This window comes from Colias croceus, chromosome 10, assembly GCF_905220415.1.
Source record: "Colias croceus chromosome 10, ilColCroc2.1".
NCBI classification, from domain to species: domain Eukaryota; kingdom Metazoa; phylum Arthropoda; class Insecta; order Lepidoptera; family Pieridae; genus Colias; species Colias croceus.
The window spans coordinates 10,641,259-10,665,000 of NC_059546.1; the positions used below are offsets into that span (position 1 = coordinate 10,641,259).

The window sequence follows — 23,742 nt, forward strand, 5'->3', positions numbered from 1 at the left end:
CAATTATTAATAATTTAATCTACCTTGAGAGCGGAATCATGTCCAGCTTAAGACAGTATGGCATCATCTTACATCTATAATATTATTTACTTTGCAAAGGTACTATTTAATTAATAAATAATTAAAAGCTGTGACGTAAATATTTAAAATTATTTTTGTTTGAACGCGCTAATCTCAGAAACTACTGGACTCATTTCAGAAAAACTTTCACCGTTGGAAATATTCGTGATCCCTAGTCAATTCAAGATTAACTGTTTTTTCTTCCTATTTCATAACTGTGTACATAAATAATGCCCAGCACGTATAAAATGTGGTATGTATCTTTCTACTATAAATCACATCTTATCGGTTATGAATAGGACGAACCCTAATAAATTATTTACTTTATTAATACCAAACAAACAACATCAATATTTCGAACAATATTTATTTAATTACATTTATTTTCATATTATTATTAAACAATAACAATATATAAGTATTACAAAAATATACGTGTGACAAATATGATATATATATACTTTGAAATTACACATAAACAAAGATCTCTTTATTGAAAAGCAATGTCCTAGACTTGATTTACATTATATTTTACTCCTCATATTAGATCTCAAAACGTCCAAGCCGATATCGACCGCATCCATCGCAGTTCCCGGAGCGCACATTACACCGTATCCACCGTGACCGTAGCAATGCACCACTTTCAAACCATCAATAACCTCTGCCTCCACACGAACAGGTACCCTATGAGGTCGCAAGCCAACCTTCTGTGCCACTACCTCTACATTCTTCAAAGCTGGCAACAAGTCCAGACACCTCTCCATGATTGCCGCCGCATCATGCCTGCACACCTGCATGTTGTAGCTATCATATTGGCGTACTCCTCCCAAAGTTGCTATACCATCCTGCCCCGGTATCACATACGCATCATAGTCACCGTAAAACGCCGTCTTTAACCACGGAGCTCTCACCTTGAAAATCTGACCGCGTATCGGCACTAAATCGTAATCGTTGCACAAATATTTTGCTCCCATCCCGGTGCAGTTAAATACCAAATCGTATTCGAGCGATGAGAAACTGTCCACCTTTCTGTTGACGATTTTCCCGCCACTTTTGACGAATGAATTCTCTATCCACGGCAGGTAATAGTCGCATGACGTTTTGACAGTTGTAAAATAGGACCCATATTTCCAACCTTTGCCTGCAATTTCTAGTTCGTTCTCATCGACAGGTCGATAAATAGGCACAAGATCTTCAATTAAGCGATTCTTAGTCGTGTGGTAGTTTTCTTTTGAGAATATGTATGTGGAAAGTGAAACTACGCCGGCCTTGTCTGCTTCGGATGTTTTTAATATATCCTGCCAGTAGTACCAAGAATTGTCAATCCATCGTTTTGTTATCTCGTATGTGGGACCTCGGAAGCTGAGTCCTGGCCGAAAGATGCCAGCAGCGACACAACTCACAGTGTCCTCTTTAAATTTATCCGCTACGACGGTGATATCAACATTTCTGAGTCGATCTTGCAATATTTTCGCCACCGTTAAACCGACGACTCCCGCCCCGAGGACAGCCACTTTTGGAGAATTCTTGTCCATTTTTAATCTGCAAAAGAAAAGGTTTTATCGCTCAATTTTAGACAGATTTACGCGTCCTTAAATATTGACTCGATTTGATGAAATTTTTTGCTTTACCGAAAAGGGTCGTGTCAACTCACAGCCCGGACCCTTTTGTACGCTTCTGTAGTTATAATTAATGAAGGCGAATTAAAAAAATGGTTAAACTTTTACATGAAACATCGGTCTTATAACCGTTTTTTAATTACGTTCATTTTTAATGAAAGGCCTTGTACATGCAAATTATTTTTTTTTTTTTATAATCAAATCAAACTTTGCTACTCTTCTTTAAGAGGGCTTATTCAATTTAACGCAAGTCAAAATCTCCGCGATCTATTACGATAGATCGCGGCTTGCGCTATCCTTTTACTATGAACAGCATAAGTCCACAGGAGAGCGCCGAGCAACATGTCCTCTCTCTGGAAAGGCTCGCTGCCGACTGATTTTAATCGGGTCGCGCGCAGTGTTTTATAGTACTTTAAAAAAAATTGTAGAAAAATAATAGAGGTACCTTAGTTGATTTTTTAAATTTTATCTTATAAGTAAGACGTTCTTTTATTGCAATATGTAAAAATAATATTAAACTAAGTCAAATATCTTGGTGAAAATAATCATTTTGTCGACTATAATTTCTAAAAAAATTCACATTGTTCGGATTTTAATTTCGTAAGTTAGGAGTCCAAAATAAAAAAATCTTTTAACTAACTATTTTAATAAGGATTTTTGCAGTTAGTTAAAAAAAATTGTGTGTTAGATCTGTCAGCGATTTCAGATATTTTCAGCTTCGAAATTGACACTAAAAGCGAAATCAAGTAATCATCGGCTCAGTTATCTTGATGGTATTCACAAATACTGTATTAATTGAAAAAAACTCTTAACTAACTATATGGACAATAAAATTTCCTAAAAGTATTAGTAATTCATATGTTTGTAAGATAAGTAGTTGATGGACAATCTGGTTTGAAAAATCACATATTTGAGCCAAACAGCGCACGGACCGCGTACACGGCCTTAAGAACCTAGGTATTTTTATTCGTTCGCCTAAGCAATAGAATTGCGGAATTCTATGCTTTAAGATTCTCAGCTGTGCAGCGATAAGTTTAATACTGAAAATTAATTGATAGAATGCGATAAGGTTATCGTTCGTTAATAATTTTTTATAGTGACCTCGATCTGTTGTTAAGTATTTAAATAATCTGTTATTAAGTAGGTATATCAATTGTGGAGTTCCCAATATCACAGAACACTTAATAATACCTAAGTAGTAGCTAACTCCCAATATCTTAAAAAAATATAAAATCTTTGTGTTCAAATATAACCTCTAGGTGCAGTGCGATAGCGAACGATCCATTGAAAAGAACTTTTTATCAAGAATTGTTTACCTACTTTGCTCTATAAATAATCTGAATATTTTATAATATCTTTATTGAAAACAATAACACTATAATAACAGCTTACATGCGTTATATTCCAAAGTTACCTTTAAAAATCCTATATCATCACCAAGTAATTAACTACTGACCCGAAATAAAACAAAAACGCGATCAATTAGAGATACGCTCTTTACATAGGTACTAATAAATTACATTGGACCTGCTCATAATATATTATTTTACTCTATGGGCCTCCTGTTGATAAATAATACCAAGAACTTAGAGTATATATACTATCTATAGAGTGCGAACAACCAAGTGGGAACAGTAGGCACAGGTGGGAACAACACGACGTTCCCGCCGCGAGCGCTCGCAGTCGTGGTTGAGTGCTCACGAAGTGCGTTGCTCTGGATTTTTTTTCATATTACGAATAAACATGGTGAAATGTGCTGTTCTATCTTGCAAAAACGATACTAGAAAATACACAAAATTGAAATCCACTATCACATTCCATCAGTAAGTCGATTGTTATACTTATTTTTATGAAAATAAATCTAGCATCGCGGGCGTGAAGGGTAGGTGAGAGGCGGACACGCGCAGGCTTGCTCGCGCGCCTCACTGCCGCCACGTGATCATAGTGATGTGACCTGACCAACGCTGTACTCGATATAAAGTTTACTAGAAGAACTATATTTTAACAAATTATTTATTTAACTTAAAATTTAAAACTCTTTTAAAAATGTATTATAAATATATTTGTGGTGTGTTTTGTATGATACACTTTCTAATATGAATGCGAATGTAAATGTAAAGTATGTAATGTTACGATATATTTTCTGAACCGCTAAATTGATTTTGAAGATTTTGATAGTAGAATGGATAAAATTAAATAAAAAAATTATTAATATTATTTATTAACTATATTATCATTTTAAATTATTAATTATTTCTTAATATTTTTTACCATTTTTAAAACATTATTATTATGGTTTGATTTATTATTAAAGAAATAGCACTAAACCTGATCTTTTATTTTATTAACTTTATTATTTAAAAAGTACTCACGTTTTTCTGATATTCCAATTAAACATATTTTTTTAAAGTACTTATAATTAATACAAGAAAATTTCATATATAATATTTAATATTCAAATGGAATAAACAAACTTTATTCAGTTGGTAGACAAATTTAAAATTACATATTTATACTTTATTCGTATATTTTTCCTTTAATAACTTATTGAACATAAAATTTACTTATGATACATATTTATTTACATAACTTATCGACAGTTCAACACGCAATTGATACCTACCCATCCCTATTTGTCACACACACATCTATATAGTATCTATAGCTCATCTGCCTACGATGCGCAATAAGCAATTTGTGCAATACACTCGCTCTATACTATTGTAATATATACTCTAAGACCAAGAATAATACTAATATGACTGACGTTACGATTATTAAGTTGCAGATAAAGATATTAAGAACATCACTAATTGAGATGCCAACTCAAAGTTTGTAATTTTACAGAAAATATTACGTTGTTAAAATGTTACGTCGTATTTGTAAGTGATCCATGTTTTTCCTTCTATATTATAATTATTATGTATTCAAATTGATTTAATGATCATTACATATTATTTTTAAACTTTATTAATAACAATTAAATGTTACTGGTAATTCAAAATATTCCAATACCATGTTATAATTATAACTTTTATATTTTATTTCCAGAGTCACGACCACCAAGAAAGAACTACAATCAACTTTCATCGAATGAAAAGCTTGATAACAGACAAAGTGAAGACATTCACATAGAAGAAGCAGATGTAGATTCAGATGCCAGCAGCACAGACCTCGACGAGCGAGACACGCGCAATGTCTGCCCTCCCTGTGCGCATGACCGATACAACAACAACGTGCGACATTCACATGATGAATTCAGTGACGATACAGATTATGGTGAGTAGACAGCATGATTTGTTTATCTGTACCATTCAAACCAACGAGCACAGCACATCACTTTTGCTGTTTTGACACCTAAAACCCAGTTGTCACTGTCAACTTGACACATACACTAAAGTTGGATGTTGGAATTGTATTGTTTTTTTTTTAATTGTGAACTGTTGTGAACTTTAAATTTTAAAGACTTCCGCATATTAAATAAGTGATTTACGAATATCAAACGGAGGGTCTAGTGTAACAATCAAGATGGCAACTTTGAAATCCGATTTGGATGACTATTTACTACAAAATGAGAATCGAAGAAGCTACAAGTTCAACTTACCTTTTTCAACTTCGAACTTTTTCACACGAAGCAACGAAGAGACGCCCACCAGCACGACCACTACTAGTTCTTGGTTCGATGAAGTGCAAAAGGAATACTTTACCCTTGTGAGTGCGATTAATTTTGTTATCATTTTGCTGTTATTTACTTTTGATAATGAGGTCAAAGTTTTATTAAATATTAATTGTTGCAGACCCGAACGCAGCGGTTTATGGGTTTTGGAATTTGTCTATTCTTCGGAATTCTATGCTTTATTCTGTCATTTTTGTATATACCCATACTTCTACTACAAGCAAGGAAGTTTGCACTACTTTTTACTCTAGGAAGTTTATTCTTCATATTTAGGTAAGTCTCTCTTCTATTATCTATAAGACTTCATTTATGTCTATGAAATTAATAATACAATACTTTTTACAAACTTTTTTGTCAGTATAATAAAAGAATATTATGATGTTGAATATGAGTCATCACACAGTCATGGTTCAGATATAAAATATAATAAACATATTTGTTAACTTACATAAAAAAAAACATTGCCAAAACAATTGAAATTCACAAGGAATTTTATGAAATATTTTGTTTATGTTTCGCATGTATGTACTCATATTGATATAGACCCTGAGTTTCATTTTCACTTGAAACAGTGAAAATGAAACTCACAAACATACTTCTAAACATTTGTTTTTCTTAACTTACTAGAGAAATTTATTAAAGGATAATGTAGCCTGTGATTTGTAGTACATTTGATTTTATATAAACCGTTCTTATTATTAAAATGAAATAAAAATAGAGCATAATAATATATTGGATTAAACAAGGTATTCATGATTACCTCATCTATAATTGATGTTAGACGCACATCATGACATACATATAAACTTGTTTATTTACTTCTATTATACTTTCTAATTTACTGTTATAAAGGAATCCACTTTAACATAAGTAATATAGAATAAGTTCAATAATTTTGTATGATATCTATACATATAATAAATCTGTAGAAGGGTCAATTCTGTACATTGAAAATATTGAAAAAATAAATAGCAGGGGGTGTTACTGGATCGATACCAAACCCAAATATGTAATTAAAAAAATTTTTGTCTGTCTGTCTGTCTGTCTGTCTGTATGTGAAGACATCACGTGAAAACTACCAGTTCGATTTCGATGAAACTTGGTATAATTATACCTTATTATCCTGGGCGTAAAATAGGATACTTTTTATCCTGGAAAAATACGTAGAAAAAAAATAATCTTACTTTTTCAGTTATCCATAGACGTTGTTCTGTAGAACCGCGAACACACGTTGCGTATTATTAATTTATTATAGGCCTAGCCGTATTTGGGTCAGATAGATATTTATAAGATGTCATTGTCAGAGTTACTCAAAATGGAGAAACAAACCATCCACGCGAAGACCGACATCCGCGCGGACGGAGTCGCGGGCGGAAGCTAGTTTTAAATAAAACACTTAATTTGTTTAATTTTCTTCTCCATAACTATCAATAGATATTTAACTAATTGTTTCATGTAATGAATACAACTAATAATTCCTTTTATTTTCATAATATATAATCATTAATTAGCATACTGTTGAATATACTTTTTCATTTTGTAATTTCTTAAATGTACTTGTCACTGGAAACTTAAAAACTAACACAATCAATTTACCATTAAACTCATTTGCTAACAAATAAGCATCATCATTATTAATATTTATATCTAACAGTTTCAGTTTCCTCTGGGGTCCATGGTCGCACCTCAAGTCAATGTTCTCTAGAGAGAGAGCGCTCACAACATCGCTCTACGGATTCACGTTATTCGCAACATTGTACTGCGCATTGCATCTCCAAAGCACGCCTCTCACCGTGATCTGTGCCGTGGGCCAGGTCCTAGCTCTCATGTGGATGATGATGGGCTCCATACCTGGTGGATCCTCGGGAATGAGGTTCTTCGGCAGCATGTTCAAGTCATCCGTGTCAAATACTTTACCGATTTAACACAGGCAGTGTAGACGAGAGTGGACGCAGTGTATATTGTGATTAGTTTGGACGTGTGTGAAAAACAGTTGCCTTACGTTTTTAATATGGTATATTTTATGTGTATAAAATCTTTTAAATAATGTAGCGAAGATCAATTTTAAAATGTTCGACTTGCCTTACTTATTTACTGAATCTACAGTTCTAGAATTCTAGATTAAAATGAGTATTATATATTATTGAAAAAAAACCTTCTTGTAATTGGAAAATATACCGTTTTGTATAGTAAGTAGCTCAATTTAAAATTATAATTATATTAAAAAAATATCTGTTTCTCAATATGTTGCCAGGTTATAAAATTAACAATGTATTACAGAAATTGTTTCGAGTTCCTTTCCTTTCTTCTAGTATTATTTCTATATTTAGTTCATGTTATGATTTTGCAGCTTTTGTTTAACTTTATAGATTTATTAATTTTAGTCTTCAATGAAGTAGTTTTTCCAAAAATGATTTCTCGCATTTCTGTGTGTATGTAGTATTTTTAACCGACTTCAAAAAAAGGAGGAGGTTATCAATTCGGCTATCAATTATGTAAATAATAGACCATTACGACAAATTTTCTCAATATTACATTTTTACGTTTAGTTATTCCTAAATTTTGTCGCATTGCACAAATATTGTAATGTTATGATAGAAGTTACGTGGTTTTTAAATTATTATGGTGAACTGATTTTTTGTAGTTAATAAAACAATATTTTTAGTGATATTGATTAAATAAATATGTACATAAATTAAGTTTGTATATCATTTTAACACAAATACCTTTATTTTCCTAGCAAGTTAAAGTAAAAGTACATAAAAACACAGTTGACAGATACATACTACGTACACACAGTTAGGAAACTAAGCCCCTGCGATGAAATTATGACGTATAGCTATAGGGCTGTTACCTTTTTGATATTTAACCGACTTCAAAAATGGAGGAGGTTATCAATTCGACCTGTATATTTCTGTTTGCTTTTTTTCACAGTTGACTTTGTGGTACTTAATTTTGAGATTAAAACCCGTTAAAGTTAAAAAATGGTGTAGCCTAAATATGAATTTACAAGAAGAAACAATCTCAATAAAATATATACCTTTAAAAGTAAATAGGTACGTTTTTTTCAGTGCTATATTTCGAAATCTTGTCTTTTTTGGACGCCGAAGGCTATTTTAATGTAGGTACCTACCTAAATTATTTATAATGCTTGATATTTGTATGATACATATAAGTATTCAATAATTATTTTAAACCAGAATTAACAATACTTGTATGTAGGTATACCTACTAAATTATTTTTAAAACGATAAATTAAATTAAATTAAAAAACACAAAATATGCAAAAATAAATAAAAATTATTATTATACGAACATAGAACCTCCTTTTATATCTGTGATATAACCTTTTTGTTTTAGGATGAAAAAGAAAATAGTTTGACAGGCTTAGTGCTTGACAAAGTGGTAAAGTCACGTATCGATAAAAATACAATAATTATTATAATATCTGTTTATTGTGTTAAGGTTCAAATTAGCTCAGCAGAGGGATATTGAAGAAAAATACGTGTATTCACTTTGACTGTTTATTTCATACTGGAAGCATACTAGATTTACATTCATCGCATCTATCAATACACAACAAAAATTCAATTAATGTAAAATTCTCCCGAACATACCGGCGGCCAAAAAACAATAGTTTTTTATACAGTAGTAAAATCAACATGAACTCATCTAATAACATTCAAATAAATTTATACAACAACTGTAAATAACATATTAGTGGACTGTTAATTTGTAAATAACAATTGTGTATAAATGTAAACCAAATAAACTAAAAATCTCTAGGCAACGCTATCAATTTGTATAATGGCCGTTTAAACTCATGATTACCCTGGCACTGTACTGTCACCACACGGACATGGTTGTCTGTCCCGGGATGTAGATCCTTCACTCGTCCCATTAGCCATCTAGCGGGAGGCATATTATCCTCTTTAATAACAAATCGATTGACTCGCCTTGCTGGTAGCGGACCCATGAACTGGCTCTTCACTTTAGCCTTGTCTATAATGCATATCTTACAATTGCGAATACATTGCTTTACTGCTGACTTCACTACAATCACCCAATATTTTGTTTTAATGTAAGTTAACATTAGTTGTATGCCACCATGGAGCGTTTTTGTATGTGCTTCGTTAACTAACAACCTTGCAATGTGTTGATGACTCGGTATTATAATAGGATGTTTAGTTGTATCTGACAGTGATGCATACTGCAACCGGCCCCCTACTCTCAAAATTCCTCTTTCGTCTATGAATAGAGCTAGTGTTATAAGTGTACTTCTTTTCTTCACTCTTCCTTCTTTCTTTAGCGCTTCTATATCCTTTTCATAAACCAAGTTTTGATAATATCTTATGCATTCTTCTAATATATATTCCATTTCATGTGATGTTAAATAATGATGTGTTTGTGTTGTCCGTTTCATACCAAATCTTCTACAATATGCGAGTACCCGTTTCATTCTTGACATAGTGGAAAATCTCTCCCAAATTGGCTGTTCTTCTATAATAACATTACATTTTAGCTTCTTCATTTCTAAATCTATTTTTGGAACATCACATCTCTCAAGTTGAAGGTTTGTTTGTTGTAACCAAACCGGTCCCATTCACCAAATCTCAGAATCTACTAGATCACATGCGTCAATGCCTCTGGTTGCAATATCTGCAGGATTCTCTGCAGATTTGACGTGTCTCCAACATTCATTATCCAAGACTCGTGTTATACCTCCAACCCGATTTGCAACAAAAGTCTTCAAGTGAATCGGTTGACATTGTAACCATGAAAGTACAACCATTGAATCGGTCCAGGCGAATATTCTATGTTTAGGTACTTTGAGTACTTCCACAAGATCCTCAATAAGCTCCGCTAGTAGGGCTGCAGCGCAAAGTTCCAATCTTGGTACTGATATTTGCTTCAATGGTGCAACCTTGGTTCGTGATGCAAGTATAGTTACATGTATTTTGTCATCATGAAAAACTCTCAGATATGTTACAGCAGCATAAGCTTGAGCAGATGCATCTGCAAAACCGTGCAATTCAACTTTGTCATTATCAAGTGTAGTTTTTAACCAGCGTGGTATCTTGAGGTTTTGCAAATGTGTAAGTTGTTCTCTGTATCTTATCCACTCTTCGCGTAAATCCGGAGTTAGTTGATCGTCCCATCCTAGGCTACATAACCATAATCTTTGTATTAAAATCTTTGCAGTAACAATTACAGGCGAAAGCCACCCAAAAGGATCAAAAAGTCGAGCCACATCAGATAGAATTGTCCTCTTTGTTACAGGAAGCTTCATTTCTGGTAAGTTGACTGATACTTTGAATTATGCATCATCCTTTCTATCCCATGTTAATCCGAGAATTCTTATTACATCATCTAACTTTATATTTATCTTGTCCCTTGCATCAATGTCATTTCTTTGTAAATAGTTCAATACTTCTTCTGAATTACTAGACCATTTCTGCATTTGAAACCCTCCTTTAGCTAATATCTCTGTTATTTCTTTACACATGTTCCTTGTCTTCTCAATATTTTCATTTCCTGTCATGAGGTCATCCATATAGAAAGCCCTTTTAATAACAGCAGTGTCCGTATAATTATGCACCTCATCATCTGCTAATTGTATTAAAGTTCGCACAGCCAAATAAGGAGCTGCTGCTGTACCAAAGGTTACAGTTGTAAGGTCATATTCTTCAATTTGATCATGAGGATTATCTCGCCATAAGATGCGTTGTAAAGGTGTATGTTTAGCAGTCATGTTGATCATTCTATACATCTTAACGATGTCCCCCACAACACATATCTTATGCATTCGCCACGCTATAATTAAACTTCTGAGGTCTGGCTGTAACACAGGTCCAATCATCATACAATCATTTAATGAATAGCCATTAGAACCTTTAGCCGATGCATCAAAAACGACTCGTACCTTCGTCGTTTCTTTGTCATCACGTATTACTGCATGATGCGGCAGATAAATAGCATTGACATTGACATTCTTTACTTGTTTCATGTGACCCATTGCCTTGTATTCATGTATAACCTTTGTATATTCTATTTTCAACTTCTCATCTCTTTCGAATTTCTTTTCTAGTTGTGTAAATCTTCTCATAGCTTGCTCTTTTGTTTTTCCACATAATTTAATCGTGTCTTCTATACTTTGTTTTAACGGTAAATGTACTTCATATCGTCCTGTTGAATCTCTTCTTGCTGTATTCTTGTAAATCTCCTCACATAGTTCTTCTTCTTTTGTTTGAATCTTCTTCTTTTTGTAGACATCTGTTTCTATTTCCCAGAACCTTCTAAGTAAATCATTATCTTCTTCAACCATCCTTGTTATATGTAGTGTTATTATATTGTGTTTGTTATCCATAATCTTTTCATCTCTTCGACCTGATATAATACATCCCAAACGTGTTTTCTGCACCACTAACCCATCTGACAATTTTACCAATCCTTCTTCTATAATTTTGCAATAGACATCCGCTCCCAACAACATGTCAATTCTTCCTGGTGTATGATAGGTAGGGTCAGCCAATGTTAACATTTGGAGCTCTGAACAGTTCGTCTTGATGTGTGTTGAGGGCAAACTTGTTGAAATAGTCTTGAGAATGTAAGCCCTGACTTCAATATTCACTTCATCTTCTTCTTTCCATCGTGACGAAACTGCGAGATCGACTAGATGTTGTATTTGTATACGATTACCTTCTCCCACTCCTGAGACTACACCGTTGATTTTGGATTTTGTACAACCCAAAAGTGCCGCTGCTCTCGCAGAAACGAATGTGGCCTCTGATCCCTGATCAATTAAAGCACGAAGCATGTGTGTGTAACCGTTCTTCGCTTTGACCATAACTTGTGCTGTCGCTAACAATACTTGTTGATCGGGTTGTTCTCTAGAGAAGTGTGCTGTTGTGATGTTTTGTTCTGGTTGTGGTTGTTCATCTTCGTCCGTATGTGTTAGTCTAAATTTATGTAAAAGTGAATGATGTTTTCTTCCGCAAACTCGACATGTTTTCCTTTGTTTACATCGGTATACATTATGATTCGGTTGAAGGCAATTGTAACATAGATAATTCTTCTTCACAAACTCTTGTCGCGCATCAACCGACTGATTCACAAATTCCTTGCAGTTGAATATGTAGTGCTCACCGTTGCAATATGTACATAATACTGTTGAAACATGAACATGTGGTGTTTGATAAATATCCCGGCGGCCGTCTTGGACAGTGGCGTGATGTGACTTATATGTTGAAGGTTTCTCCCTAGTAGATGTTGTTACTGGCGTGACAAGTTCAAGTGTACGAAACTTAGCTTCAAGAAACTTCTTCAGTTCTGACCATGTAGATAATTCATCACTTCCATCCTTGTGTGTAAGTTCCTCCCAGTCCTTTAACGACTCTGTATCCAACTTCTGCCCCACCAGAAATATAATTATAGGATCCCAAGAATCGGTGTTAATATTCAAATTATTAAGGCTCTGTATGCACTCTGTTGTTGTATCTAATATCGCTTTAATTTGACTTGCAGACTGGTTCACTACTTTCTTTTGGTTAAATAATCTTTTTAAAATAGAAGTAACAATCATCTTTTTGTTTCCAAAACGGCCCTTTAATGTATCCCACGCTTGTTTATAATTCGACCCGGTAATAGGTATATTTCTTAACAACATCTCGGCTTCACCACAAACACTTGTTTTTAAATAATGTAATTTCTGTACATCCCCTAATGAAGTGTCATGAACGAGCGCTTTAAATAAATCTTGATAAGAGGGCCAGTCTTCATATCTTCCCGAAAAAGTTGGCAATTGTATCCTGGGTAACTTAGAAACCGATTGTTGACCTTCTACGCATGCTATTGACATATCACACGGCGGAGCGGGTTGATTCGGTTGTTTCAATTTAATTAATAAATCCCGTAAGTCGGCTTCTAAGTTTAGATACAAATCTTCATATAAGTAATATTCTTCGTTCAGGAAGTATGTCAATACTCCCTTCTGTTCCCGTGGCGTACACTTAACAAGACCGTTGTGAGCTTGCTTAAACGATGCCCAATACTCTTCTATTATTTGCAATCGCGCTGTGATGTAACCTTCTGTTAATCGCTGCTTAGGACACTTCTTTAAATTAGTTTGTGTTTTTTGTAAAGTGCTAGCTAAGTCTTCCAATGTGCTTAAATATCCACTTTGTTCCATAGTAGGCGGCGACATTTTTTATATTCGTAAATAGTAAGTAAATCTTCCAATAATCAATCTTCACAAATGTTATAAAACGTAATTATCCAATTCTAACTTGTTTACAGCAATACCGATGCAAAGAACACCTGCGTTATCTAAGGAATGTATCGTCTTTTGTCTTCGCTAGTCGAGCTCGCTAATCCCTCCGTTCAATATAATCCGGCATCGATGGTCCATATGTTTATTGTGTTAAGGTTCAAATTAGCTCAGCAGAGGGATATTGAAGAAAAATACGTATATTCACTTTGACTGTTTATTTCATACTGGAGGCATACTAGATTTACATTCATCGCATCTATCAATACACAACAAAAATTCAATTAATGTAAAATTCTCCCGAACAATATCTATCTTTTTCTTCCCTAATATTTACGTAATTATGCACATAAATTTAAACAAGATTTTTTAAGGTTTCCATTTTTTAGATTTTTGTGCTCTTCTAGATTGCGTAAAAAATAGATGCGGTCTTTAAACAGACTGGACTCCTAATAGGTACTATTTGTAGCGATCATTTTGGTAGAAAATATGTCAACATAATTTAAAACTCATACTGCCATATCTATAGAAATTAAAAAATAGTCTCTTTTTAACTTGTAGTCAGATACGATACAGATATATATTTATTGAAAGGGCTACAAACTGAAACAATCGATATTTATTTAATGTGAAATGACATCACTTTAAACTTTTTTCCATTATATTCAAAATCTGTGGATGTGTCACCCGCTACTATCGATCCCCCTCAATACCCTCGAAAACACGCTTTATGGGGGGGGAGCCATTTCGAACATTTTGTATGAAGTTTCCTTACTGTATGTATCTGTATATTGTGATAAAAACATCACTTTATTTATAATATTATAAAGAGGCCGTTCCCTCATGTGTTGTCGTTATTTTTTAATTTAAAAAGAAATACCTTAGAATTTTTTATTTTAAAAAAACGCCATTATTGGAAGATAAACCTTTGTAGAGCTATCTAAATCTATACTATAAAACTTTTCTTATATCCGAGAATAATATTAACAAAACTGTAAAGAAAAATAGTTTTAGGTGTGTACTTAATGCATCTGTCCCTTAAAAAAGCGATGATAAATGCTTAACTCGGGACTTATCAGCACTTTTTTAAATATAGGTTATAGGTATTAACCTAGATATTTAAAAAAGTGCTGATAAGTAACCTATATTTAAAAAAGTGCTGATAAGTCCCGAGTTAAGCATTTATCATCGCTTTTTTAAGGGACAGATGCATTATGCATAGATCTGTTTTACTGAACGAGACATATTTTTTTATTCGTCGCCAACGGGAATCGAACCCAGGACCCAAGGATTCTATGCTCATGCTTTACCCACTGTACCACGCAGGCGGTCATATGTAAACTGATATATTTATATAAAACTAGGTTTCCACCCGCGGCTTCGCCCGCGCAGTCAAAGAATAACCCGCATAGTTCCCGTTCCTGTGGGATTTCCGGGATTGCGTCATTTTCCCGGGATAAAAAGTAGCCTATGTCCTTTCTCGGGTATCAAAATATCTCCATACCAAATTTCATGAAAATTGGTTCAGTAGTTTAGGCGTGATTGAGTAACAGACAGACAGATAGAGTTACTTTCGCATTTATAATATTAGTATGGATAATTAAACTGATCTTTACAGACGAAGCGTTGACTTGCAACGTGTGTGACCGGTCGTTTCCCACTCGACGCCAGCTCAGCGATCACCAGCAAAAGAAAAGGCATTTCGGGTAAGTTTTTTTTTAAAGGCATTTTTGGTATGTAGGTAACAAATATGTATATGTACATCTCCGCTAGGAGTACTAGTGTTCTGTGATGTAGGTGCATACCTATATCCTTAGCCTATATCCGACTCCTTTAGAGTTTAGACTCCATTTAACACCTAAATTTAACAGCATGAAGTTAGTTCTAGGTGGTATGAAAATTGATAAATATGTTCAAGTTGTATATTCTAGTATTTTTTTTCCATACGCCAAAGAAGTATAACTTCTAACGCGTGTACATAAGTACACACACTCTTTTTTATTTTTTCGTTTTGTTTCTAAACGATAAAATTTTAAATGGGTGATATTTGACAAGTTGATGACATTACAGGTGCAGCTCATGCGACAGCCTGTTCCCGTCGCTGATGGCGCTGGAGCACCACAAGGAGGAGTTCCAGCACTGGAGCGACTCGTGCTGCTCGCGCTCCGACAGCGACGAGTCGGACGACTGCCGCGACGACGCGCACCGACTTATATAATGCCGCCATCTCATTATTGCCGGGGACCGACCGCAACATTTGGGCACCTTCGTGTAGATATTTGGGGGGTTTTATAGTTTGTTCTTGATGTGACAGTGTAAATAATGTTCTGTAGGGAATAGATTGTGTTTCGATGTACCTTGTTTATGATACTTTTTACATCCGTTGCTGTCTGTACTACCTACCTTCTATCTACCTATCGATACTTAGAAAAGGGCACGTTTTCAAGTACCTACGCTGTACGACGATTGTCTACCTAAACTCTAAAATTATTTGGTTAGATCAGTATCTAACCAAATAATTTTTAAAATCTAGATTTAGACCGTAGGTTCCAGTGAACCTACGGTCTAAATCTAGATTTTAGATGGTATTTAAATGCTAGTTTTGTTGTAGTTCATGTCTATCGTGTACTAACACGTGCATTAGAAAATATTTTCGCGTTCTAATTCGTACTTCTACACATCTTCCTTCCAAGAACTATAAAACCCTTAAAATCTCCACAACATATTTACAACAGAAAATATAAATTGTGAAGTTTATATATTTTCTATATGAAAAAAATGAGCTAGACAAATGTGTTAAACAAACATATCAATGGTTGCCGTTGTAAAGTTGGATTCGATGCGATTCCTTGAGACGTAACTCCCGGCAATAATGCATATCCTTGCGTGAGTGACTGATACTTATTCAATTGTAAATATACTTTTTTATTATAAAGCTAATATTATATAGTGCATTGGGGTGATTGCTGATATGGTCTAAGTAATTCAATATTTTATCAATGTATTTGAAATACCTTACGCGCTGTTCAGTTATTGGCGTACAATGTACATACCAATTCAAAGACAATAGAAGTTAAAAGACATGTTGCCAGGCTATAAAATTTTCGCGGAACCTAAGATGTGATTTCGATACAACTAGTAGGTTTAGGTTTTATAAAAAACCTCAGCCTCAAAAATATGTGTTTAAACCGTTTTAAATTCTATTCCTGTGGTTTATTCCTATTTTATCTCTTTCACTCTCAAATTATTTGAAAAAAAACGAATAAAATTAAACTATATAGTTAACTAGTTAGAACTATAATAGCGAAAAACTTTTTATATTAGCAATTACCCCAAAAGCCTAGCCAATTTTGAAATTCAATAGTCCACTGATGCAGTGGGATTTTGAATAGACTTTTCTATATTTGGATGAACAGTAATGTAAAATAACGTAGGTAGAACCTATCTTGTTTCTAATTTTAGCATTTTTTAAATATATTCAGCAATTTTTAGTTAGGTAAAATTTTTCTGTGTCAATTTAGTAATAATTCTGTAAAATGTTGTGTTGTTTATTTACTCTCGATAATTATTTTTCCCAATAGACACAGTACCTAGTATATCATATTATCTACAAATAACTTTTAATAGTGAAACAAATTTTAAATAGGACGAAAATGTAGAGTACCTATATCATATCTGAGCTTTTTTTTCCTAGAAATTATAAGTACCTAGATTTTTGTATGATTGTTGAAGGAATTTATTTATCAAATGGAATAAGTGTAAATGTAATGATTGTCGAAATAGGCCTGGTTATAGTCTGTCTAGTAAGATATTAATAATTGTATAAAACGGATAGTATTACAGAACTTTGTATCTAGCAATATGTATATGATTTTAGATATTATGCTATTATTTTTATATGTTAAAAAAATACGTACGTGATGAATTAATGAATATTGGGCGATTTTGTAAATAGTTTTAGAAATTATCAATGTATTGGAGGCAGAAACAGTATTCTAGTCATAGTTTGAATGTATCTTTGTATAAATAAATTGACCATGTCTGTGTATCTTGTTTTATTTTACCTTGAATGAATGATTGAAAATCCAATATTGCTATAGAAATACAAAAAAAAGCATACAATACATTTAAAATAAGCAAAAGGCGGCCTTATCGCTAGGTAGCGATATCTACCAGGCAACCCTTAAAGTATAGGAACTTACATAGCCTTCTTCGAATAATTTGCTTTAAAAGTAGGCAGCTGTGTAGGCAGCAGAAAACGGTCTTGTCAACCAGGCAAAAAAAATGGTTTTATGCAGTAAACAGCTAAATTTTATCTTAATGGTCCATGTCACAAATTACAAGGGAACAAATAATAAAATATTTTATAGTGTATATAATATTATCTCTTGTATCTATCATTGCTCGGTTCTCGTCAGTTCTCGTAATATCAACGTAAGCGCTGTGCGTAAGGGCCTTTATCTTAGAGACTGTGCCACTAAAGAAGTCCCACGGCGAGGCTATGAACTAAATTTGACAGGTCAGCCAAATTTGTATTGTTAAAATTTTCACGAGTTGCTACTCTACAAATAGAGAAAATTATCTATTGTTTCGATACCTATATAAAATAAATCTGTTACCTTGGCACATTATTGGTGGAAAAGCACCCTAAAAAATATGTAGTTGTATTTTATGTACATAGATTATGTAACTACTTTTACATGCTAGTTACTACAAAGCAACAATAATTAATATCATAGGACTTTAGCAGTTGTCTGAACTTTTTAAGCAATTTTCTATATTAGTTGTATACGTAGTATATTATTATTAGTCTGTGATATTAGCCAGTGATAAATGGACTTGTTAATTTTTAGAAGTTGTCTGAACCACAGTCTGAACTTTTTTAGCAATACTCTTTATTAGCCAGTGATATAATATGGACTTGTTGATTTTTAGCAGTTGTCTGAAATTTTTTTAGCAGTTCTCTGTGTTAGCCAGTGCTACATAGTGGCTACATAGAATATGGACTTATTGATTTACAGCAGCTTTGATTATAAACTTGACACACAAGTTTTAAATTTTCCTGTATGAATTGTGTTGTATCCATGTAATTAACTAGACTCTTATGGGTAAAAGTAAGTTATTAAGGGGGTAGAAAGTAAAAATAAAACTACATCTGAAAATATGTACAGAAATGTTTTATTTATAGGAAACGACATAAGCACAGAATACAGGGTACGACACACGTAAGTCCCGCCTTATGTCCCGTCTCCCATACGCCGGAGAGCCGGCCGGCCGTATCGTCCGGGGAGCGACGTACACATTGTTAATTTTCATATAATCGAGTAATCAGGAATACAAATCACGAATCTCTTACGAAAGCATAATACGAGTGAGTCTAGTCGAGTGCGATGCGCGATCGCGACGCGTAGAGTCCGGGAGCGTCGGCCTCGGCCAACGCGAACGTTTCACTTCCTTGCTGCGGCCCGGGCGCGGGGCGTGGGGCGCGGGCCGGGGCGCGGGCTGGGGCGCAGGGCGCGGGCCGGGCGCGGGGCGCGGGCCGGGCGCGGGCGCCGTAGGGGCGCGGCGGCCGGCGCGTCGCTGCGGCGCCGCCCTACGCCGTGCCGTTGACGAGCGCCTCGCCCTTGGCCTTGTCGCGCTTGCCCTTGGGCGCGGCGCCCCCGGCCCGCGCGTCCGCCCGCGCCGCGTCGCCCCGCGCGCCCTCCGCCCGCGCGCCCTCGCCCCCGCCCCCGCTCACACCGTTCTTCCACCCGCCGCCTGCTGACAAACGGAAAAATAAAACGTCAGAACGACCCACCACTTACGTTTACAAAGATCGAAAGCACCATAGACCACGTAAAGTTTCAGATCGATTCTGTATGATATTCACAAGATTTCAAGGTCGATTCTATTTTGACACTTTGATCATTAGAAAATATTCATTTCAGATTTTTGAAAAATATTCATTTCAGATTTTTGAACACCGATTAAAATTTAAAAAAAAATATCCAAATAATAATTTCGAAGCTCACACATAGACAAAACTCTATGACAAATGGCATGCGCATAGTGTCACAAGAAAAATAAACGAAAAACATTGAGAAATGATGTGTAATATATTGTTTATTTATAATTTTGCATGATAAAGCACACGTGAGAAGTTAGATAGATGACTTTAATTTTACGAACATTATTAGGTCATGAAGAGCGTTTCCAATAAACTTTAGTTGTGTTCATTTTCATTAGTTACTTATTTTAGCTTACACATTAAACACGTAAGAGGCGTTTAAAAAAATACATTAATCTGAAAATCTTACATTTTAAGAATATAAAATAAAATATCATGCATATACGTAATGTAAAAACAAAATAGCTAACTTAAAAAATATACCATTTTCACATGCTCTTCACCACTAAGTAAGCAATAATAATATTCATTCAGTTTACCTGAAAGTACTGATGCCGATGCTCATTTTATAAATATGAATGTAGTATATCAGTTCATTTATTGTTAAGTACTGTGTGTGTGTGTGTGTGTGTGTGTGTGTGTGTGTGTGTGTGTGTGCGTGCGTGTGTGTGTGTGTGTGTGTGTGTGTGTGTCGTACCTTGCCGTCGCCTCCTGCGGCGCCGTGCCTGCGTGCTGTCGGCGCCGGCCTCCTCCGACGACGCGGACTCTGCGCCACACACACGGCTTACTACTGGGCTACACTACGCTACGCACACAATGCACACCACACACACACAACCCACAATAGCATACCACTCTCTCTAATAGAAATCACACCCACAGAATACTTGCAGAATCACTTTCCTAACCATATTAAAAAAATCAATTCATTCCTCAAACACCTTCCTCAAATATACTATATCTGTGATATAACACAATACCACCGCAAGTAGAAATACACTTTTCAGACTTTCTCAATGTTTCCCAATAATATATACACTAACTTCAAACTTCTGACACATTCATACGATGTAAAGAAAAATTAAACCGGTTCTCCTCTTTGACAAACAGTACTTTCTTTCATACACTTTTATTCACCATCACACTATTCAATAAATCTTACACAATACCCCATTATTTTCATATTATAACTACTAATTCTATCTCAAATTAAATCTTACTCCATTACAATAATAGAAAAGCATTCCCAAATTCCTTAACTAAAACTACGTAATATTATGATAAATAAATTATGTGACCTTATCATGCCAAGTAAAACTAGCGTAAATATTACTATACTATATTAAATCCTTAATGTAATAAGAACATGCAAAACATGCTGGCATTCACCGCGTCACTCTCCAAGCACCCAATTACAAGAAGCTTATAACTAATACACTGGAGATTGCACTATGAACATTAACTTGTCACAAGAAAATATGACCTTGAATGACGCCTGTATGTTTTTTATCCCTTTCACACCAACTTGGCCAAGTTAGGTGTGAAAGGGATAAAAAACATACAGGCGTCATTCAACGTCATATTTTCTTGTGACAAGTTAATGTTCATAGTGCAATCTCTCCAGTGTATTAGATTATAAGCTTCTTGACCCAATTATTATTAGAGTTATAAAATGTCATCATGACAAAAAGATACATTCTTCATATTATGTTAATGTTTAATCTTGTCATAATAATATTTTAGACCCCATAACTACACTTCCAAATCTGCATGGATAATAGTTGTATGCTCAAGTTTAAAACTTACATACTATGTAGTTGTACCCTTATGACATAGTAGTGATCAAACTATAGAAAATAAGTCCCAATAAATTACTTATTTGTTAAATTTTACACAAGACCAACACCGCAAAATCACCCCCATTGTAATATAAATTATAATTACAATTAGCAAACAACTGTTACCCATTACCCTTTCATACATATTATGCTAAGAATATCACCGCAAAAAAATACATAATATTACGGTATATACTAGAATAAAACTATGGATCTATGATATTAAATTAGCAAATTATGTAATATTTTCAGATTTTTGCTTTAGTCTAATATGGTGTACTTATTACTAAGCTTAAAATGTGTTAAGTTATCATGTTTAAGCAGTTATTGATAAATTGGTAATTGCACAAGTAAGAAATAAATTATAGATAATGCAAAATGTTTAAATTTGAGTTGATAATTAACATATATAATCATTATTAAACATTTTATTATACCAAACTATTATTGATAAAAATTTTTATCGTAAGTATTTTAAGAGAGACTAGAGAACGCATATTTTGAAAAAGCTTTTAAGAAATATAGAATAGATTTTGACTAATAGCAGCCCCGTAAAGGGCAACTACCAATAATGATTGAGAGAAAGAAAGAAAAAAAACTATCAATTTAGTTTTTAAGCTTACTTCTATATGATATAGCATAATCTATTTTATATAACACATTCCTATGTAAATCCTCAGAATAATAAACTATAACTTATTATTATAACCTATGTAACCTATCCTTTATATCTATATGTGTATACGTGTATATGCGTGTACGCGTGTGTATGCATGTGTGTAAGTGCGCACGTACCCCTGTCCGCGCTGGACACATCCTGGCTGTCAACAAGCGAGCTTTCGTCGTCCGTGTGCCGCTTGGTCTCGCGGGGTTCGCGGGGTTCGCGGGGTTCACGGGGCTCCCGGGGCCCGGTATCACGCGGTTCACGCGTGTCTCGCCTCCTACCGCTCTGGAAAAATATAAAAGGATTATATTAAAGGGGAATCGTAGCGCAAAAGTAGCTTTTCAATATTCAGTCAATGTTCGAAAGTAAAATTCGATCTATGAATTGGAGTATTAAATTTGAACAAGAGGAAACATAGTTTTTAAATTATGGAGAGTAGAATGCATTTTTTTTATTTCTGCACAAAAATACATTACACTGGCCGTTTTTACAATGGTCTGCGTTGGCCCAACAAAGACCCGTCAATCTTTGGCATTACAGCAAATATGAATATAAGTATATTAAGAAGAGCTGGAACGTCAACACATTTACACATTGCACATGTTAGGCCGGGAGATACTGACACAAAATTTCGGGTCATTTGTAACAGGATGGCGGTCTAGAGGGGTCTTACTTATCCGACGAGTGTGACTTACGCCCACGCAACTAGTCCGCCGGTACCAGCGTTCTGACCATCATTTTTCTTTTTGTCATTGCGTAATAAGACCTCTGTAGAACCGCCATTCTGTTACAAATGACCCGAAATTTTGTGTCAGTATCTCCCGGCCTATGTATGTGTCATATTTTGCAATTGTTTATAAATACAGGGTGATGTAATTGGTGTAGTACGAATATCTAAAAATCTATGAAGAATTTTATGATACAGTAAATGGAAGAATTATATACTATTTTACAGTATTTAATAAAATCATTTAATTTTTTGTTCATTTTCATTAGAAATGTCAATTTTTCTCACCAAGGTGGAAATTTGGATTTTTCTAACAAGATCCTTATATCTTGTTAGAAAAATATAAATTTTGACTAAAATCGGCATTTTTTTTTTCAAAAATCAAATTACTAATTAATAATCAGAGTTATCACCATTTACATTAATTTACAAACGATATCGGTTGCTCTTACTTAAAATTGAATACCAATGTCTTATTGCGGTATGTGTTCTTTGGAAGTGTTCGTAAAGTTGTTGATCCCTAATTAAATTTTTCGGAAAATCTTTTAGAGCGCTTAGTTGTGACATATCCTAAGTATATTCAATAGAATTAAAAGACGAGCGAATATGCAAGCCAGTCTAAAACTTGAATATTTTCTAAAATGAAACCAGACTCGCATTTATTTTTGAACATACTGTAAGTGAAATTGCATAAGTGTGAGTACTGTGAACATGCCAGCTTTGCTTAATTGACCTGTAAACATATAAAGCGACGCGGCCAAATAATATATATTGTAACATATTTTTCATTGTTTAAGATACTTAATTGTTAATTCATGAATTGTATATTTTTAAACTTATGATTCGCATGCTGTGTAAGTATTTTTTACGTTATTCATAAATAACTTTGAAGATTAAAATTTAATATATTTTTAATCTGTGATGTAAAAAAACGTTGGTAGACCAAATAAAATAAAAATGACTAATGTAATTTTCTTTGCATGTGAAAGTCACATATCCAGAACA

The 23,742-nt window shown here is 34.2% G+C and overlaps 4 protein-coding genes across 10 annotated transcripts in view; 2 read left to right on the forward strand and 2 right to left on the reverse strand.

Moving 5' to 3' along the window:
- LOC123694730 overlaps window positions 1-16,007 on the forward strand; it is a 109,151-nt gene extending 93,144 nt beyond the window's left edge. The window contains exons 2-4 of the mRNA XM_045640225.1: window positions 4,731-4,958; window positions 15,240-15,327; window positions 15,692-16,007. Coding sequence (XP_045496181.1) covers window positions 4,731-4,958; window positions 15,240-15,327; window positions 15,692-15,839 — 464 coding nt within the window. The 3' untranslated portion in view covers window positions 15,840-16,007. The remainder of the gene's footprint in view (window positions 1-4,730; window positions 4,959-15,239; window positions 15,328-15,691) is intronic.
- On the reverse strand, window positions 464-5,298 carry LOC123694728 (D-aspartate oxidase). Of its 5 annotated transcripts, none has more exons than XM_045640219.1 (2): window positions 3,207-3,254; window positions 464-1,602 (listed from the first exon to the last, which is right to left on the reverse strand). In XM_045640219.1, the coding sequence occupies exons 1-2, from the start codon at window positions 3,212-3,214 to the stop codon at window positions 585-587; spliced, it is 1,026 nt and encodes a 341-aa protein (XP_045496175.1). In that variant the 5' UTR covers window positions 3,215-3,254; the 3' UTR covers window positions 464-584. The 5 variants fall into 5 exon arrangements, with proteins under 5 accessions (XP_045496175.1, XP_045496179.1, XP_045496176.1 ...); XM_045640223.1 differs by having other exon boundaries at window positions 465-1,602; window positions 3,136-3,232; XM_045640220.1 differs by lacking the exon at window positions 3,207-3,254 and adding an exon at window positions 3,094-3,206 and having other exon boundaries at window positions 465-1,602.
- LOC123694729 (protein transport protein sft2) lies at window positions 5,062-7,505 on the forward strand. The gene is made up of 3 exons (XM_045640224.1): window positions 5,062-5,390; window positions 5,477-5,628; window positions 7,010-7,505. Exons 1-3 carry the CDS (start codon window positions 5,208-5,210, stop codon window positions 7,278-7,280), a joined length of 606 nt encoding a protein of 201 aa, XP_045496180.1. The 5' UTR covers window positions 5,062-5,207; the 3' UTR covers window positions 7,281-7,505.
- A 3,192-nt stretch (window positions 16,008-19,199) lies between the features above and the next one.
- LOC123694731 (fragile X mental retardation syndrome-related protein 1) overlaps window positions 19,200-23,742 on the reverse strand; it is a 20,617-nt gene continuing 16,074 nt past the window's right edge. Inside the window, exons 13-15 of one of the 3 annotated variants that reach the window (XM_045640226.1) lie at window positions 22,142-22,295; window positions 20,206-20,274; window positions 19,200-19,381 (exon numbers count right to left, since the gene is read on the reverse strand). In XM_045640226.1, the coding sequence (XP_045496182.1) occupies window positions 19,215-19,381; window positions 20,206-20,274; window positions 22,142-22,295 (390 nt within the window). In that variant the 3' untranslated portion in view covers window positions 19,200-19,214. The remainder of the gene's footprint in view (window positions 19,382-20,205; window positions 20,275-22,141; window positions 22,296-23,742) is intronic. The other 2 variants (XM_045640228.1, XM_045640227.1) reach the window with 2 other exon arrangements.